At 37.2% G+C, this 16,611-nt stretch overlaps 1 protein-coding gene across 2 annotated transcripts in view; it reads left to right on the top strand.

Moving 5' to 3' along the window:
• Positions 1 to 16,611, top strand: part of LRBA (LPS responsive beige-like anchor protein) — a 434,876-nt gene that overhangs the window by 85,071 nt on the left and 333,194 nt on the right. For both annotated transcript variants that reach the window (XM_075034981.1, XM_075034972.1), the window contains 8 exons: positions 5,368 to 6,396; positions 7,458 to 7,633; positions 8,884 to 9,037; positions 9,446 to 9,626; positions 10,908 to 11,035; positions 11,432 to 11,539; positions 14,118 to 14,289; positions 14,936 to 15,374. In XM_075034981.1, coding sequence (XP_074891082.1) covers positions 5,368 to 6,396; positions 7,458 to 7,633; positions 8,884 to 9,037; positions 9,446 to 9,626; positions 10,908 to 11,035; positions 11,432 to 11,539; positions 14,118 to 14,289; positions 14,936 to 15,374 — 2,387 coding nt within the window. The remainder of the gene's footprint in view (positions 1 to 5,367; positions 6,397 to 7,457; positions 7,634 to 8,883; positions 9,038 to 9,445; positions 9,627 to 10,907; positions 11,036 to 11,431; positions 11,540 to 14,117; positions 14,290 to 14,935; positions 15,375 to 16,611) is intronic.

Consider the following 16,611-nt stretch of genomic DNA (forward strand, 5'->3'; position numbering starts at 1 on the left):
CAATGAAGGGATATCAGCTCTTAAGGAAATACAGACTGGGAAGATGAGGAATGGGAGTTGCCCTTTACGTGAGAGAACAGTTGGAGAGCGTGGAACTCTGCCTGGGGAATGAATAAGGAGCCAACTGAGAGTCTCTGGATTAGGATTAAAGAGAGGACAGGTAAAAGTGACATTATATTTATGGAGTTAAATCCAGCTGGCAGCGGGTCACAAGTGGTGTTCCCCAGGGCTCGGTGTTGGGGCCGGTTCTGTTTAATATCTTTATCAGTGATCTGGACAAGGGGATCGAGTGCACCCTCAGCAAGTTTGCAAACAACACCAAGTTGGGAGGCAGGGTCAATCTGCTTGAGGGTAGGAAGGCTCTACACAGGGATCTGGACAGGCTGGATCGATGGGCCGAGGCCAGCTGTCTGACGTTCAACAAGGCCAAGTGCCGGGTCCTGCCCTTGGGTCACAGCAACCCCATGCAGCGCTACAGGCTTGGGGAAGAGTGGCTGGAAAGCTGCCTGGCAGGAAAAGGACTTGCGGGTGTTGGTCAGCAGCCGGCTGAATATGAGCCAGCAGTGTGCCCAGGTGGCCAAGAAGGCCAACGGCATCCTGGCCTGTATCAGAAATAGTGTGGCCAGTAGAAGCAGGGAAGTGATCGTCCCCCTGTACTCGGCACTGGTGAGGCCGCACCTCGAGTCCTGTGTTCAGTTTTGGGCCCCTCACTACAGGAAAGACATGGAGGTGCTGGAGCGTGTCCAGAGAAGGGCGACCAAGTTGGTGAGGGGCCTGGAGCACAAGTCTTATGAGGAGCAGCTGAGGGAGCTGGGGCTGTTTAGTCTGGAGAAAAGGAGGCTGAGGGGAGACCTTATCGCTCTCTACCACTACCTGAAGGGGGGTTGTAGTGAGGTGGGTGCTGGTCTCTTCTGTCAGGTGGCTGGTGATAGGATGAGGAAATGGCCTCAAGTTGAGGCAAGGGAGATTTAGGTTAGATATTAGGAAAAATTTTTTTACTGAGAGGGTTGTCAAACATTGGAATGGGCTGCCCAGGGAAGTGGTTGAGTCACAGTCCCTGGAGGTATTCAAAAAGCGCATAGACAAGGCACTCGAGAACATGGTTTAGGAGGCATGGTTGATGGTTGGACTCGATGATCTTTAAGGTCTTTTCCAACCAAAATGATTCTATGATTCTGTGATTCTATGATAGTGGGCATCTGCTAAAGGCTGCCTGACCAGGAGGAACAAGCAGATGAGGTCCTCCACAGATAGATAGGAGCAGCTGCATGTTTGCAGGCCCTGGCCCTCATGGGCCTGATGTATGCTGGAGGGACAGCACAGCAGGACATAAGCAATCCAGGAGGTTCCTTGAGTTCATTGACAATTTGTTCCTCTTCCAAGTGATAGAGGAGCCAATGAGGAGAAGTGTTTTGCTGGACCCTCATACTTACCAACAACAAGGGGCTTGTTGGGAATGAGAAGGTCAAAGGCAGCCTTGGCTGCAGTGACCATGAGATTGTGGAGTTCAGGATCCTAAGGGGAGGGAGGAGAGCAAAAGCAAGCTCACAACCCTGGGCTTACGGACAGTGGATTTTGACTTATTTTCAAGGAAGGTTGATTTAATGCTGTTAACAAGATGATCAATTTGGTTGGTAAGAGAAAATCTGAAGCTGCAATCAGCTTTTTTTATAAAGGGGATTGGCTTGGTAGCACACTAGGAAAAAAATCAGCATTACAGAAAAACAGTACTTCACAGGTTATACAAACTGAGATATAACTAAATGACCATTTCTCCAAAAGTAGTTGCCAGCACTGTAGAATGTGTTCATGGAGTGGAAAGTGGGAAGCTATGAGGTAGGTTGCTTTTACTCCTGCATATAAGTTTAGTGAGACTTAGACTGGAATGATGCATGAAAATGTGGATGTTCACAGTATTAAAAATTTTTTGAAACACTGGAAAGGTTGCAGAAGGGGGTCACAGGAAGGATTCTAGTCCTTCAGAATGAAAGCTCATTCTTTTTAGATGGTCCTGTTACTTCTCCATCTTTTGGGCTTTTAAAAACATTGTTATAATATGTTAAAGAAAAAACAAAACCTTTGAAAACATGGTATTTCTTCCTCGTCAAGGTATTTTTAATAACTTGGAAATACAGACATAATTAGCGACTAGAAATTGAATTGAATCTAGACTTTCAAAACGAAGAATGATACTTTTTTTTTTTTTTAAGATGATAGAGTAGATTTGAACAAATGATCCAGGGGACATTTCATCTCTTGATTTCTAAAACCAAGGCTGGACCACTTTCTGGATGCTGTTATCCAATCCATGTTACTGGGCTTAAAGTGTAGGAACGTGGCTTAAAATTGAGGGCTCACCTAGATGATCTGATGTTACTTTCTGGCCTTCACCTCAGTGATTCCTTGAAGTGCTAGGGGAAGGCAGCTGTAACAGAACTGATGATATGCTTTTAGAACATGTTTAAAGTTATATTCTTTGATGCTTGCAATTTGCTTTAACCAGGTTGGTAATTTATCAAAGCACTTGCTTAGATAGGGCTGCCAGAACTTAGAACTTTATATTACTGTTAAAGCTTGTTGTGTTTTGTAAGGACTGGTGTAAGCATCAAGTGTTGCTTGATGAAACTCTTGCAACACTGTGAATGTGCTCTTTTTGCAAGGTGGATTTAATAACTGCCAGCCCTGCAAAATATCTCTATTAAGATTGAATTGTTGCTGTTATCGAACAGATTCTGTGAGTCATGTACTACTCTGCATTGCACTCAAGTTTGAGCACTGAAGGAAATCGTGTTTTGTTAGAGGTCCTTCCAGCCACTATCTTGTGATCATCTTAGCATCATCATTGCCTATCCCCATTTGTACTGGGGAGAAATGGCCGCAGCAGTGCCGTTCTTATCTTCATCTTTATATTGCTTTGCCTTTGTTCAAGGAAACTAGTGAAATAAGATTTTGAGGCTAGACCTGAGACTTGTTCAAAGTCTTGGAAGCAGTGCATAACCAGAGTAGAATCCAGGTCTCATACTTGGATGTAGCTTAACAGTGTTAAAAGAGTAAGTATGCAGTGTAGCTAAAGCTTGCAAATACTTTTGAGGAGTCATTTTTCCCATGTATTTTTTAAAATGAATGTTGCAATAACAAGTCTGATACTGAGGACAGAAATGGATAAAGGTAGCTATGTTATCACAGCTATACTTGCATTGTGTAGGTAACATGTTATACATATTGTGGGGTTCGTGTACTTTCTGGGAAGTACATACGGTAAGTTTTGCTGAAATAAACCAACAGTATTTTTATTTGTTGACTGTCTCTCTAGTACTTGTTGGAATAAAACTTTTTAGTAGTTTTGGAAATGGAGGAAGCAACAGGGAGAGAGAGAAGAGGGAAAGCTAGCTGGACATAAGGTCAAGCTGTCAAGATTTCTTCTTCACAAAAGTAATGATTTGACCAAAAGTAGCAGCTTTGCCTAATCATGTTTTTGAAAACAAATAAAAGTGCAAAGGAGAGCTTATTAGCATGATATGTTTTGGGTTGCTTTTGACAACCTGACTGTGATACAGTTCTGGAAGGAAGTATTTCTAAAATAATAATGTGCTGTGCCCCCACCCCCCATTTTAGCAATAACCTATAGTCAAATATTTTATAGATCCATTGTGACAGATGGATGAGCTTTCAGTTATTTGTAATCATTCACGTTTTTTTGTTTGTACATAACTGTTTTAAAACTAGTACAGGAAGACTTTTTTTTAAACAGGAGGAGGAAGATATCCCATTTCTATTGCTAGAGGCTCAAGTTTCAATTAAATCAACTTGAACAAATAACATGCTTCAGGTCGTGTTAGAATAGTACACTGTTCCTACAATACTTTAATTTATATTTGATTGATGGAGAAAATAATATGTTAAAAAGATAATGTTGACAACACAACCTGCCAAGAATATTCCTTTTTACCTTTGTTTTTTCTTTGCTCCTCCTGATTTGTTAATTATAATTTCTAGTACCTTTTTAACCTGTCAAGTTAGTTTTTGACTTACATGTATCATCCTAAGAGAAAATATTCCTACTGACTAATCGTCACTTTGACTACCATCTATGTGGAATTTTTAGATGAGATCCAAATGAATGAGTTTAGTATGTAAGAGAATAAGAAAATATGTATTCATATGTTTAGTAAAATGTACTGCTCTGCTTTGTCTATGGAAGATGTTTGTGATAAGGAAAATGGTTTAAAAAAAATAAAACCCTCAGCTGCAGCCTATATGTTGGGAAAATTTTGAGAACTAAGCTCACAGATAACAAACACGTCTATTGTAGAATATAAATCTAAACCCTAAATAGAAAGGTATGGATAAACTAAATCGAATGACAGCATAATAAAAACTTCAGTTAGTGTAGTACGATTTTCTTTCAACACACAGCTATTTTTTTAGGGCAAATTAGTTTTATCAGTAAGTATACAAAGAATTTTTCTATCTGGAATTTTTATATATACCTAAAAACAACAATAATTTTTTTCAGCTCATCCATAGGAAGACCTTCTCGCTTTAATCAGATTGTGTAGCTGTTCTCACGTGCCTTTTAGACTTGGTAAATAGCATTCACCAGAGGAAAAGTCCTCTGAAGAATTTTAGGTGTCATTTGGAGATCCTCAGGGTTTTAGCTTCATTACATGCTTCTCTCTGCTCTGACTTTGTGAGATTGGTTGTTTTGTTTTTTTTTTAATGTAAACTTCTCGAAAGTTTATTTATCTTTGCGGATTGTTGAACGTGCTCAAGGTGCTAAAATGATGTGAAAGCTCAACTATAGTAAGTGTTCCTGCTACTTGTCACAGTGTCTCCCCTTACAAAAAAATTGAGATTGTCAGCTATCTCAAAGTCAGTAACTCTCTGGATGTTATGCTGTCGCATTTTTACCTGTATGCTATACAATTACCTGAATGCAAGTAGCACAGACAACTCTAATTACAGATCACTGTAATTAACCTAGGAAATAATGCAAGTGTTAACTGTAAGTATTAAACTTTAAACATTTTCACTTCTTTTACTAGAAGTAGTCTTTAAAACTCTGAGTACTTCTAGTAAATACTTAATTTCCTATCCTTAGGATCAGTCTAGGATTTTTTTGACTCTGGTGTTACTTTTTTTTTTTCTTTTCTTTCTTTTGGCCAGGAATAACAGGTACACTTAAGAAAGACTTGCTCTCAGTTGAAGTGATCTCCAATGTGAAATTATTTTGTATCATGAGAACAGTATCCAATATAAATTTGTAGTATAACTTTGTGATTTGAGAAATGATTTTGGTTTTTTTTTTTCAGATAAAAGAGTCATTAATGTATAATTTTTAATGTACTTTCAATTCTGTTCTTCTAGGTAACTTTTGAAATGCACAAAGAGAGTCTTTCTCAAATGTACAGGGAGTACCAAGGGAAAGGAGGTGAAGGGAGTGGAATACGGGCTTCAACTCCAATTAGAACAATCTCTGGAGTTAGCAAAGAAGCTGAAATCAAGAGAAAGCAACAATGTTTGGAGTTAAAAGAAGATGCTACTGCTCCTTCCTGCGTTATTGATGATATTGAGTGCAGTACTGAAAAAAAAGAGACAAATACCTCATTGGATGGTGACCAACAAACTCATTCAGTGTCTAATCATAGGGAGGAGTTAGAGGGGGAAGACAGGGAGACTACAGAGGATTTAAAAGCAGTGCCTTGTGCAGAATTTTCTCCAGAGCCGGAAACAATAAAGACCAGTGTTTCAGAAATTAGTACTGGAATAGCTGAAGCAATTGAAGATTCTTTGAGTAAAGCTGACGAGCTTGAGGAAGAAACAGTAGCTGTCACTGCTGCTTCTTTAGCAATGCAAACTACTTTGGAACGAGAAACTCCTGAAAGTCCAGAAAGACTGGAAAAATCAACAGTAGACATGGAAGATGAGGATGACTTTGTTGATTTGAAAGAGGAAAGTAGTATGCCTTTACCTTCAGAAGAGTATGCAGAATTGAACAAGGAACGTAGCTCTAATGAAAGCAAAGTGACAAAGCGTGAAAAAGCAATAGGGAAGCAATCTGAATCTGTGCTTTTAAAATCCGAAGATACTGAAGGTGTGGATGGGAAAAAACAAGAACTTGCTTCTTTACCGGAGACAGTGAGTTCCGCAGTTCAAGAAGTAGCAACTCAACCGGATTCGAAAGGGAAGAAGAAGCTGGAGGAAGAAAAGATTCTTTTTAGTGAAAGCAAAACAGCTGAAGAAAATGCAAATGCACATGTACCAGAGCCTGCTGGAGCCTCTGAGAAAAGAATCGCCAAGCTTGATGTTTCTAGTGTTGCATCAGATACAGAAAGACTGGAACTGAAAGCTAACACATGTCTAGAAACACCTCTGCCCCCTAGATCCATACCTGAGGTAAATTCTATCTATCCTTCATCTGTCTAGCTTAAAAAGAAAAGGAAGTTTGTATTTTGTGAAAGTTTTGAAAAAGTGTGCCTATACACATTTTGGGGATTTTAATGTGTGTAGATTTTGTGAGTTATCTAAAGAATACTTTCAACCCCTGATTAAAATAGCCATAATTCTTACTAATTTGTGTACTGAGAAGTCTCTAAGGTTTTATTCTTTGTACATGCACTTACGCATGCTGATGGAGACTGAGTATTTGGCTAGATGGACACTTTGTCTGTGTTGATACTTCTTAAGTTTGAAGAATTGAAAGAAACTTATATATTCTGAGAGGATTTTATTTACAGTTTCTTCTGCTTCTTTACTCAACCTTCCTTTCACTCTTTTCAATCTGGTCTCCTATAATCTCAACTCATAATTATTGAGAAGCAAACATTGCTTGTGCAGGAAAAAATAACACTAAGTTTCTTTGGTATCCTGATGGAACTTGTGAAAATATTTTTTACACTAGTTACTCTGCAGGTACGTGATATATATATATATATATTTGAAACTATAAAATTTGATATGATTGTCACTCCATCACATCAGCCTACCTTTTTTGTGCAAGTGTAATTTAAAACTGGGTTTCTGTTGCATGCTGCAGTGCTCCACCCCTCTAGTCTCTAGTTTCTAACTCAGCTTTTCATGGTTAAATAGTCACATATCTGAGTACTTCCCTTCTGCAGAGATACCTGCTAATGGATGCTCTTCATTCTGCACCATTCTTCCTTAAAGGAGGAAAACCACTGTCTACAGCAACATATACTCCCCCTGTGGTAAGGTTGGGTTGCTTCTTGTGTATGCCTGGACTGACAGGTGTGGTAGTGCAGCTGTAGACTAGTTTGTAGGTTTGGTATATCCATTAAATAGCATTTGTGTAATAGTTTTAGCTTTATTTGTAACATGGTACGCAGTCTAAACTTGTTGAATATCTAAAATCTCAAGTCTCTTAAATGCATTTCAGTGTATTCCATGGAAACTAATTAGAGTGTGGGGTTTCTTTTGTCTGCAAACTGTGTATTCAGCCCTCAAGGCAGCAAGATTCTTCAGGACAAGAGCTAGCTGCTTCATCAGATGGGCAGAGAAGAGACTCTAGGTCAACTGTGTTCCGTATTCCTGAGTTTAAGTGGTCACTGATGCATCAACGCTTGCTCACAGACTTACTTTTTTCCATAGAAACAGATATACAGATGTGGAGAAGGTAAATTTCTATGCTTTATATGGAATGATCTAGACTGGCATTTCAATTATAATTAACTTGAGATTTTGTTGAAACTGCATCAGAGTCGCTCTTTGACTTTGAATTTTGCACATCTGGTATTTTACTCATTATTCAATAGCTTTACTTATTTTGTGACCTATACACAAATAGTCTCAGATTTTTTTTTTAAGGCTTTTTACAGACATAAATGTGTTTTGGTTGAGGGCCTGCACATACATTTTGACTGAAATCCTGGCTACATTTAAGTCAATGGCAGTCTTGCTGTTGATTTTTATTGGACCGTGATTTTCATGTTCCTAATGTATGTAAGGGCCTGCATCTTTTATTAGTATCTGAATATGGAGAAAAAAAAAATCTATCCCAAATAGTATTTATTACGTCTGCATTTACACACACTATATTGCTGCTTTGATAGGGTTCTGTGAACAGAGATGTTCTATGCCTTTAAAAATTAACTTGTAACAGGTATCTGGAATGTAATCATCAAGTTGAATTTAGTAAAAAAAGGAAACTTTGAAAACCGTGGTAATTCTGCATTAAGATTTAATAACTTAAATAAGAGTGGTGTCTATTACTAGCTTGTAGTAGTGAATGGCAAATTTAAATTGAACTGTATAGCTGTACTGACCTGATAAAAAGGAATGTAAGGATGAAGAAATACAGTACTTAAGTGATTAAAACCTATTTAAACTGTGGTGAATTTTGTCTGACTAATTTTTAGGATGTGATTAAATTGACCTCTCAAGACATAATTGGATGTAGCTAAAATGTATTTTTAGTTTAGGTTCTGTTTTGAAAATCTATTTCCATGTTTAACAGGATTTAAGTTTTTGTGTTTTGTTGATTTTTAATTTCTCTGAGAAGCCCTTAGTATTTGCTTTATTTTTCCAAAGATTCAAGATATGGTTCACACTTCCAGGAAACTATTCTATTGCCTGATATATTATAGGCTGGTCTATGATTACTTGCTATAGCAAAAGTCACTGTGCCTTTATCCAAGTGATGATTAACACACATCTTGATGTTTTTAGCTAAGTGTGATTTAGAGAGGTTTAAGAACAGAAAGGAAAGGTAGTTTTAGGTTTAGATTAAGGTACATCAGTTGACCCTTACAGTCATGTGTTACTTGCTGCCCCATTGCTAACTTTCTTGTTTCAGTTTTATGAAAGCATAAAGATGCTAAAATACCACAAAAATAAACCTGTATTCTGAATGGTTTTTTTGGACAGCCATTCTACAAAAACTGTGATGGACTTTGTGAATAGCAGTGACAATGTCATATTTGTGCACAACACAATTCATCTCATCTCTCAAGTGATGGACAACATGATCATGGCTTGTGGTGGTATATTGCCATTGCTTTCTGCTGCTACATCTGCTACTGTAAGAAATTTCATTTTTATTTGAATATTTGTCTCTTGTGGGAGGATGCCTTTCTTTATGCAGTGTATTAACTATTATATCTGTCCTTTTGGAAAACAAGAATGCATGTGGGATATTTCCACAAGCATCTCTTTCCTCCCTTTGCTACCTCTGTGCTTTCCCTAAGATAAATTGGGTGCATGCCCTCTTTGCCTGAAGACATAAAAAGAAGTTGCTTGGCTTCACTGTCCCACAGTGGTCTGGAATGGGATTAAATCCCAATACTAATAATTGTAACTAGAATGTGACTAATTACCACTTTTGCATGTGACAGAAAATGGACTTCCAGGATACTTCTTTTTCATTGAAGTTGTAGGAATATCACCTTTGTGAAGAAGTAAATGTTGCTTTCAATTTTTCTCTGTGTAGCATGAATTGGAGAATATTGAGCCAACTCAAGGACTTTCAGTAGAAGCATCTTTAACGTTCCTCCAGAGATTAATCAGCCTTGTGGATGTGCTAATTTTTGCAAGCTCTCTTGGTTTCACTGAAATTGAGTCTGAGAAAAATATGTCATCCGGAGGAATTCTGCGACAATGTCTTCGTCTGGGTAAGCAAATAAAAACACTTACTGAGCATAGGAGCTTGCTGTTACTAAATAGTTAGCAATTGTTACCTTTTTGTTTCGCCCTCTCCTTTTTTTGTTAAATCAAGATTAAATTTAGTCAAAGAAGCATTGGGATCTTTTACTATTTTACTATTACTGTATTCTTCAATGCATATATATGGGGTTCTTTTCCTCTTTAAAAAGTTTAAATAAAATAAATTATTAAGTTTGGTAGCCTGACTGTTGTGGATGCAAATATTCATTTTATCCATGAAGATATTTCTTTTGACAAAGTTCCCCAAACAGTCAAGACTGAGAATGTGGCAGCTTTAAGAAAAAGAAATCTTATACTCTGTACAACAACATGAACCTTTACAATACGTAGAAAAGAGGTTTAAATCTTGAGGTCAGTAGCTGAAAGTATGAAGAAAACTAGAGATGTAAATTTCTAAAGAGTAGGGTTCAAATTGGGCAGTAGTTGTACCCAATATTATAGTATGTTTCAAATTGGGTTGAAAGTGGTCATTACCTAAAAAAGTAATGACTCTTCTGGAAATGAGAATATACAAGATCATAACTGGGTTCAGTTAATACAGGAGGAGAGTATTCATGCTAATTGCATGCTGTAAGACTTTTTGTAATGAAAAGTTTAATTTGCATGAGTGCCAGAGCAGCTCAGAGCCTCAACAGTAACTAGCCTTCCTCTCCCTTTCTAGGCAATTAAAACTTTGTGCAGGTAGAACAAGATTTATGGGATGCAAACAGGTATAGAGGTGGGGTAGTTCTTTTTTCCTTTGAAAATAATGTTAGAAGATGAAACAGGTATAATTGTGAAGCTAAGAAAATAAATCGTGTAACTTCAGAACGTCAGTCCAAGAGTAACAGAGCATTGTGAAGCAAACGTTGCCATTTGTTTCACTAGTGTATCACTTGTCTTTCTTCCTTGCTAGTCTGTGAAATTAGCTCTCTTCACTCTCCCCGTGCCATGGTTGTATGTATGGTAAATTTTCAATGAAGGATGCTAGCTTACTCACTTTGAAGTATCCATTAGATATAGCATACATGTTCTAATAGTTTAGTATTAATTATTAATTATAAATTATTAAAGAATTTTGAGCATTGGTTTGGTGACTATTTAAAATTTATGGAAGCAAAATATCATTTTATTGATGTACTTCAACTTTTTAGTTGAAGTGATAAACAGAAATGTATTACACATCTCTGTAAGGGATATAGACAATACTATTTCCCAGAGTAATTCTTCACGTTTCTTCTCCCTTTAAGTATGTGCGGTAGCAGTAAGAAATTGCTTGGAGTGTCAGCAGCATGCACAGATGAAGCCTATTGGAGACATTGTGAAGAACCAAAAAACAGTGCAGGGCTTTACAGGAACAGGAAAGTCTGCAGCAAAGGTAAGTATAAGACCATATTGAGGAACACAAGAGCCAGTAATTATTACTCTGTATGGCGGGATAAGTTTTTAAATTTATACCTGCACCACTGATACTTTAATAGAGCTGAAGGGTGTGAACGTTGGAAATCGTGAAGTAGTTTTTCCAAGATGTGAATTTAACACTTAGATATTTAACCTCCCACAGTGAAATTAATCTGTCACGAGAATTTGCCAGATTTTTTTAAATTCCTTTAAATAAGAAATGCATATCTGCTCTTTGTGCTCTAGTTATGACAGTATGATGTACAGTGGGTGATTGTACACACTTAATGATTCTTGGTAGAATGCTTTTAAAAACACAATTTGAAACAATTGGTTTGGTTGTTTTGGTTTTTTTGGTTTTTTTTTTAAATAGAGTCCAGTGGACATTGTGACTGGTGGCATTTCTCCAATACGAGACCATGACAGACTTCTGCAGGATATGGATATTAATCGACTTCGAGCAGTAGTGTTCAGAGATATAGTAAGTTACAGATACTGTTGTTTTCTTTATAGCTGGATTTCTGCGTATATCTGTTTGCTGAACACTTGTTATATGTTACGCAGTTTGGCTAAATTGAATTTACAAAAAATGAACACTGCTTGCAGCAATTAGGAACTTGTAATACTCTGCAGCTGTTGTAGTGTTTGGGATTGGAAAGAGGGAGAGGTTAAAATTGCTGCCTGCCAATCAGGCTCTTCAGTGTGTTCCCAAGAGCTGATTCTTTGGAATTCTGCCTATTGTATATGAAATATGTTGTGTTTAGTACAAATACATACTTTCACATTGTGTACATGGACAAACTGTTTATGTATAGTATGTATCATAAAGATGTTTATGTATACTTTATGAAAAATGAGTATCTTTCTAGCTAATTAAAAATTAGAGGTCATCTCTAATTCCTTTACTTCCCCTCAGAGGAACCAATTTGTGTGCATGTGCTGTAAATATGCATATGCTTTTGAGTCTTGAATTGACTAAAAATATCTTTTCCCTATGTCAGCAACTTTATAGCTGATATTGAGGAAATTGAGATTGATTGCTTAAAAAAACCATCTCTGTAAGCAAATACAGCAGCTATGATGCCTGTGAGTCATTGGTGGCCACAAGCTTGGACACCAGAACTTATTTTACAATAATTGGACTATTTAGCAAGTATAATGATTTACATAGTGACTTTTGTTCTATCCAGAATAGTGAAGGATCTTTGGTTTTTATCTTTACAGCAACTATTGATTGAAACAATCTTCTTTCAACCCCTACTTCTGTGTCAGTGTGCAAAAGAGTAATAGGAAGTGAATCTTCCATACTGGTGGCAACTGAAATAATCTTAATGATGCAATCTTCAAAATCAAGCAAATTTTGTGTAGTCATTTTTTCTTTTAGAATAACCAATATACACACACAACCTCTCCTTTTTTCTTTTTTTGCGTATCTAATCCACCAGGTTTTCTGTTTCACGAATAAATATGAAATGATGCAATAACTCTGCTTTTTGGCTACTGTGTTGAGCTGTGGAAAAAAAAATAGACTTTAAAAGATCTGTTTTGGAACAGTTTTTATCTCAGCTGCTTATACTTGCATCTAAATATTTTATGTTCAATTTGCATGCAGTTTCTTACATTTTGTTCAGCACACAGAATTGTGATTGGCACGATTTGAACCAGTACAGGAGTAACTCAGATGGATTCCACTTAACCATCACCAGTAGTACTTTCAGTAGTATATGAACTTTATTTCAAGGAGTTCTACAAACATAGCAGAAAAATTAAGGAAGGGGTGGTGCTAATTCACTGGATCACTGCTAATTCACTTTATTAAGTACAGTTGGAAACTGTTTTGCAAAAATTCGTCTAGCAAAAAAATTCTTTATAATCCTTACCATTGTAGGGGACTTTCATCAATCTCATACTGCTTGCCTGATGCTAACCTGTTATTATCTTACTCTTTCTGTCTTGTTCTCTGAAAGTTAAGGATTTGGGTTGAATCAAGGGGATTATAGGTTGTTTTTTCAGTGTAACAGATAGGATCCATTGATGTTATCTAGTTCTTAATAGAGACCTTCTCTTAAACTTCTCCCGGTATAGCTTGATAAAGACCTCTTCATGGAATGTGGGGCTTCAATAGGCACTACAGGCATGATAAAATGAGCTTTATAGTTTTAACTTACCTTCTTGAACTGCTTAGAGGGAAAATTTGAATGCTGCCTGAGCCCTTATGTAAATGAGGGGAAAAAAACCCCAAACACACTTGCTCTTACTGATTGATCAGTGGAGAATCCAAATATTCGGTTCTCCTGTGATCCCAAAGTGTACAAAGCTTTTCTTCCTTCAACAGCCAAAGGGGATAGGCTTAGGCTAAATCATAACATCTAGTCAGATCTGGAATGTGGCTCTTTCCTCTGTTTCACTAGGAGTGACTGAGTACTCTGGGGAGGTACCTGGTATAATTCGTATTAAGTTTTGTTTTTAAGATTTTCTTAAAATCTCTTCATAAAGTTACAGCTGTAATGCAAATGCATATTTGCCAATTCTTGTTTAAATTGTACATAGTACAGAACATCCATCTGAACAATCTGATAATGAAATAAAACCTTAACATTGGTTCTGGGATTTCTTCCACTTCCTTCATTAATATATAATAGTTTAGAAATGCTTTTACAGTTTTGTTGAGTACGCTTGCCTGATTGTACTTCACAGCAAATGCTGTTAATATCTTGGTGCATTTGAGGAAACGTAATAGAGGAAACACCTGTAAATAAATAAAGGGGATCTAGTCCCTGCACTAATTTGAAGCATGTAGTCAAAACACACAATCTTTAGTCAGAGTTGTCATATTTATAAATGAAAAATGAAAGGATTAGTGCCATCTGAATACAGTTGCTGCATTCCCTAGCTTTATAGGTGAGACAAACTCTGACTAGAGAATATTGTTCTTCCATTGTTGACATATCAGCTTACTCTTGGTCTGTTTATGGTAGCGCTGGGCATACTTTACAGAAAAATAAACATGCTGCTGAAATTGTAATGGAAAAATCTGTGTGTGTGTCCTTTTTTTACAGGAGGATAGTAAACAGGCTCAGTTTTTGGCTTTGGCTGTTGTATATTTTATATCTGTGCTCATGGTTTCAAAATACAGAGATATACTGGAACCCCAGAATGAAAGACGACCACCAAACCACAGTCAGTCATTCAAGGAATCAGAGAATGAAAATAATGAAACTCCTGCTACAGGTGAACTGTTAATCATTTGGCCAAATGAAATAATGTGGCTTATGTATCTCAAAAACTGTAGAAGTCCATGTGAAATTGTATAGAAATATGCACACTGTAACCACATAAGTAAACAATATAGTATTCAATTTGCCTCAGTATTTTTGTGAATCTTTTTCTGATCTGAGAAGAACCTAATCTCTAGGTTGATTTTGCTGTGTAGAGGTGGTTAGTCTCACTGAAGTAGCTAAGTATTCACAAATGCTTGTTGCAGAAACATTACTATTTTGCATAAGGTTAGGTATGCATAAGCATAGACTGGCAGCTTTTTGTTTCCACTATAAGATTTCTTTTTCCTATTCTTCTTTAGGGCAATTGATTAATTTTCATTCTTTGACTGTTGAGCCAATACCTTCTATTTCCTTGTCTCAATTTTTGGATGCTATAACTTTTCAGGCTTCTCAGAAATTAGAAGGAAATTTTTGTGTTCTAAGTTTCCTATTAAATACTTATAGATAATGTTAAATCTCTAAGTAGGGAAGAAGAAATACTTACAGCTGTTATTTCACTTGTCACCTATTGGTGTTACTTCTTTAGGAGCAATGTGGTGAATGCAATTCTGTTAATAATCAACTTAAAATGTGTTTTCTGTTTTTGGTATGAACAGATCTGGAAAACCCATCTGCTGCTGTTGGTCCTTCAGCCTCCACTGAAGATTCAGAAAGTACAGTATCTGTACAAAGAAGGGATTCTGGTCTCGGGGAGGAATCAGCTTCAGGGCAAACAAACAGTTCTGGTAGTGTTACTGAAGCAGGACCTCTGAATGTCAGTGCAGGTCCAGATGCAATCAGTGAAGTACTATGCACACTCTCATTAGAAGTAAATAAGTCTCAGGAGGGCAGAAGTGAGACAGGAACAGAGGATAGTAAGCCTGCAGCTTCTGTGCCACCTGCAAAAAATGTCAACGTAAAGGACATCCTGAGAAGCTTGGTAAGCACACCAGCTGATGGGACTGCAGTGGATACTGCTCTTCTGCCACCAACCTTCCTTGGAGTTCTTGGCGATGGAGCTGCTGAGCAGCCTGTACAGTTCCATTCCTTTGACAGGTAATGTAACTTCCAAAATATTTGGGCTATTTCATTTTCCTTAAGATATCTGTGAGGAACAGAAAAAATTTACACTTCAGTTCGCCAGATCTGATGTACAGTGTCATCTAGTACTTAATATAATCAAGATGCTTTAACAAGTAGAATCTCTGACTACAAAGTCTGCTGACATCACATAGGTTCGTCATGAAGGTATGCTCTGCAACTCATGGGATGAAATGTTATGCTACAAAGGACTGTGGAAATGAAAAATGACTTGTGATTGGGTTACACTTGAAGGTCTTGAAGCCAGCACCTCTTTATAAGAGTTAACTTTCCTGTCTCCATACATGTTACAGCTCAGAAGCAATATGGTAAAAGGGCCAATAAATTGCCTAGAAATGACTGCAAGACTGAAAGAAAAGATTACGGGTGTAAGCTGTTTGTCTTTCCTGTTCACCTCTTCCTAAGTGCAGAACTTGCAGATGAGTGCTGCTGTACTATGCATATTTAGCTAGTTTTAAAGGACTCAGGAAATAAACTGGACATTAAATAACTTAAAGTAACTATGTGTAGATCAGCTTGTGTACTGATCACAAAGCTGTATCTAGTTACTGTTGCACCTGCAAAAGAATACTGGTTTAATAATAGTTACAAATGGATTGAAAACAATGCAGTAATCATCTAGGTGTCCTTCTACCTATAGAATACTCCCATATTAATTTACGAAAATGCATGTGTTCTGCCTTCTGGTGCTAAAGGCCTACTTTAAATCTTTCAGGCTTCATTCAGTAGGTATATCCCTAAACTGTCAGATTTGCTTTGTTGTTGTAATAGCTTTTTAAATTTTGTTTCATTTTAATAAATATCTGCCTTTCTTAATACTCAAATGCCATGGTGGATTTAAAATGGAGCATTCCTGCTTTGTTTCTCTTTCTTTTCCTTTTAGATTGAAGTCCCTCTTTCCTGATTATAATTTTGGTGTCCCCTACATCTCAGTCTCATTAGCTCCTTATCTCTCCAGGATTCCCAAAACCAACAAAGAAATCTAAGAAGGAAAGAATCCCATAGCATTTGAATTCCTGCCTCTAAAAAAGCCTTAGTCATACCCAGAAATCCTGCGATCTATCTGGTGCAAGGGAATCCCTTGTTACCATACCAGTATCTGATCATCTGCTTCTACCTGAACTTCCTCTGGCTCTGATGTCTTTGCTGTCTATGGCTGCCTTGCTCAAACTAGCAAACTTAGATGACTCAA

This window comes from Buteo buteo, chromosome 1 (assembly GCF_964188355.1).
Source record: "Buteo buteo chromosome 1, bButBut1.hap1.1, whole genome shotgun sequence".
NCBI lineage: Eukaryota > Metazoa > Chordata > Aves > Accipitriformes > Accipitridae > Buteo > Buteo buteo.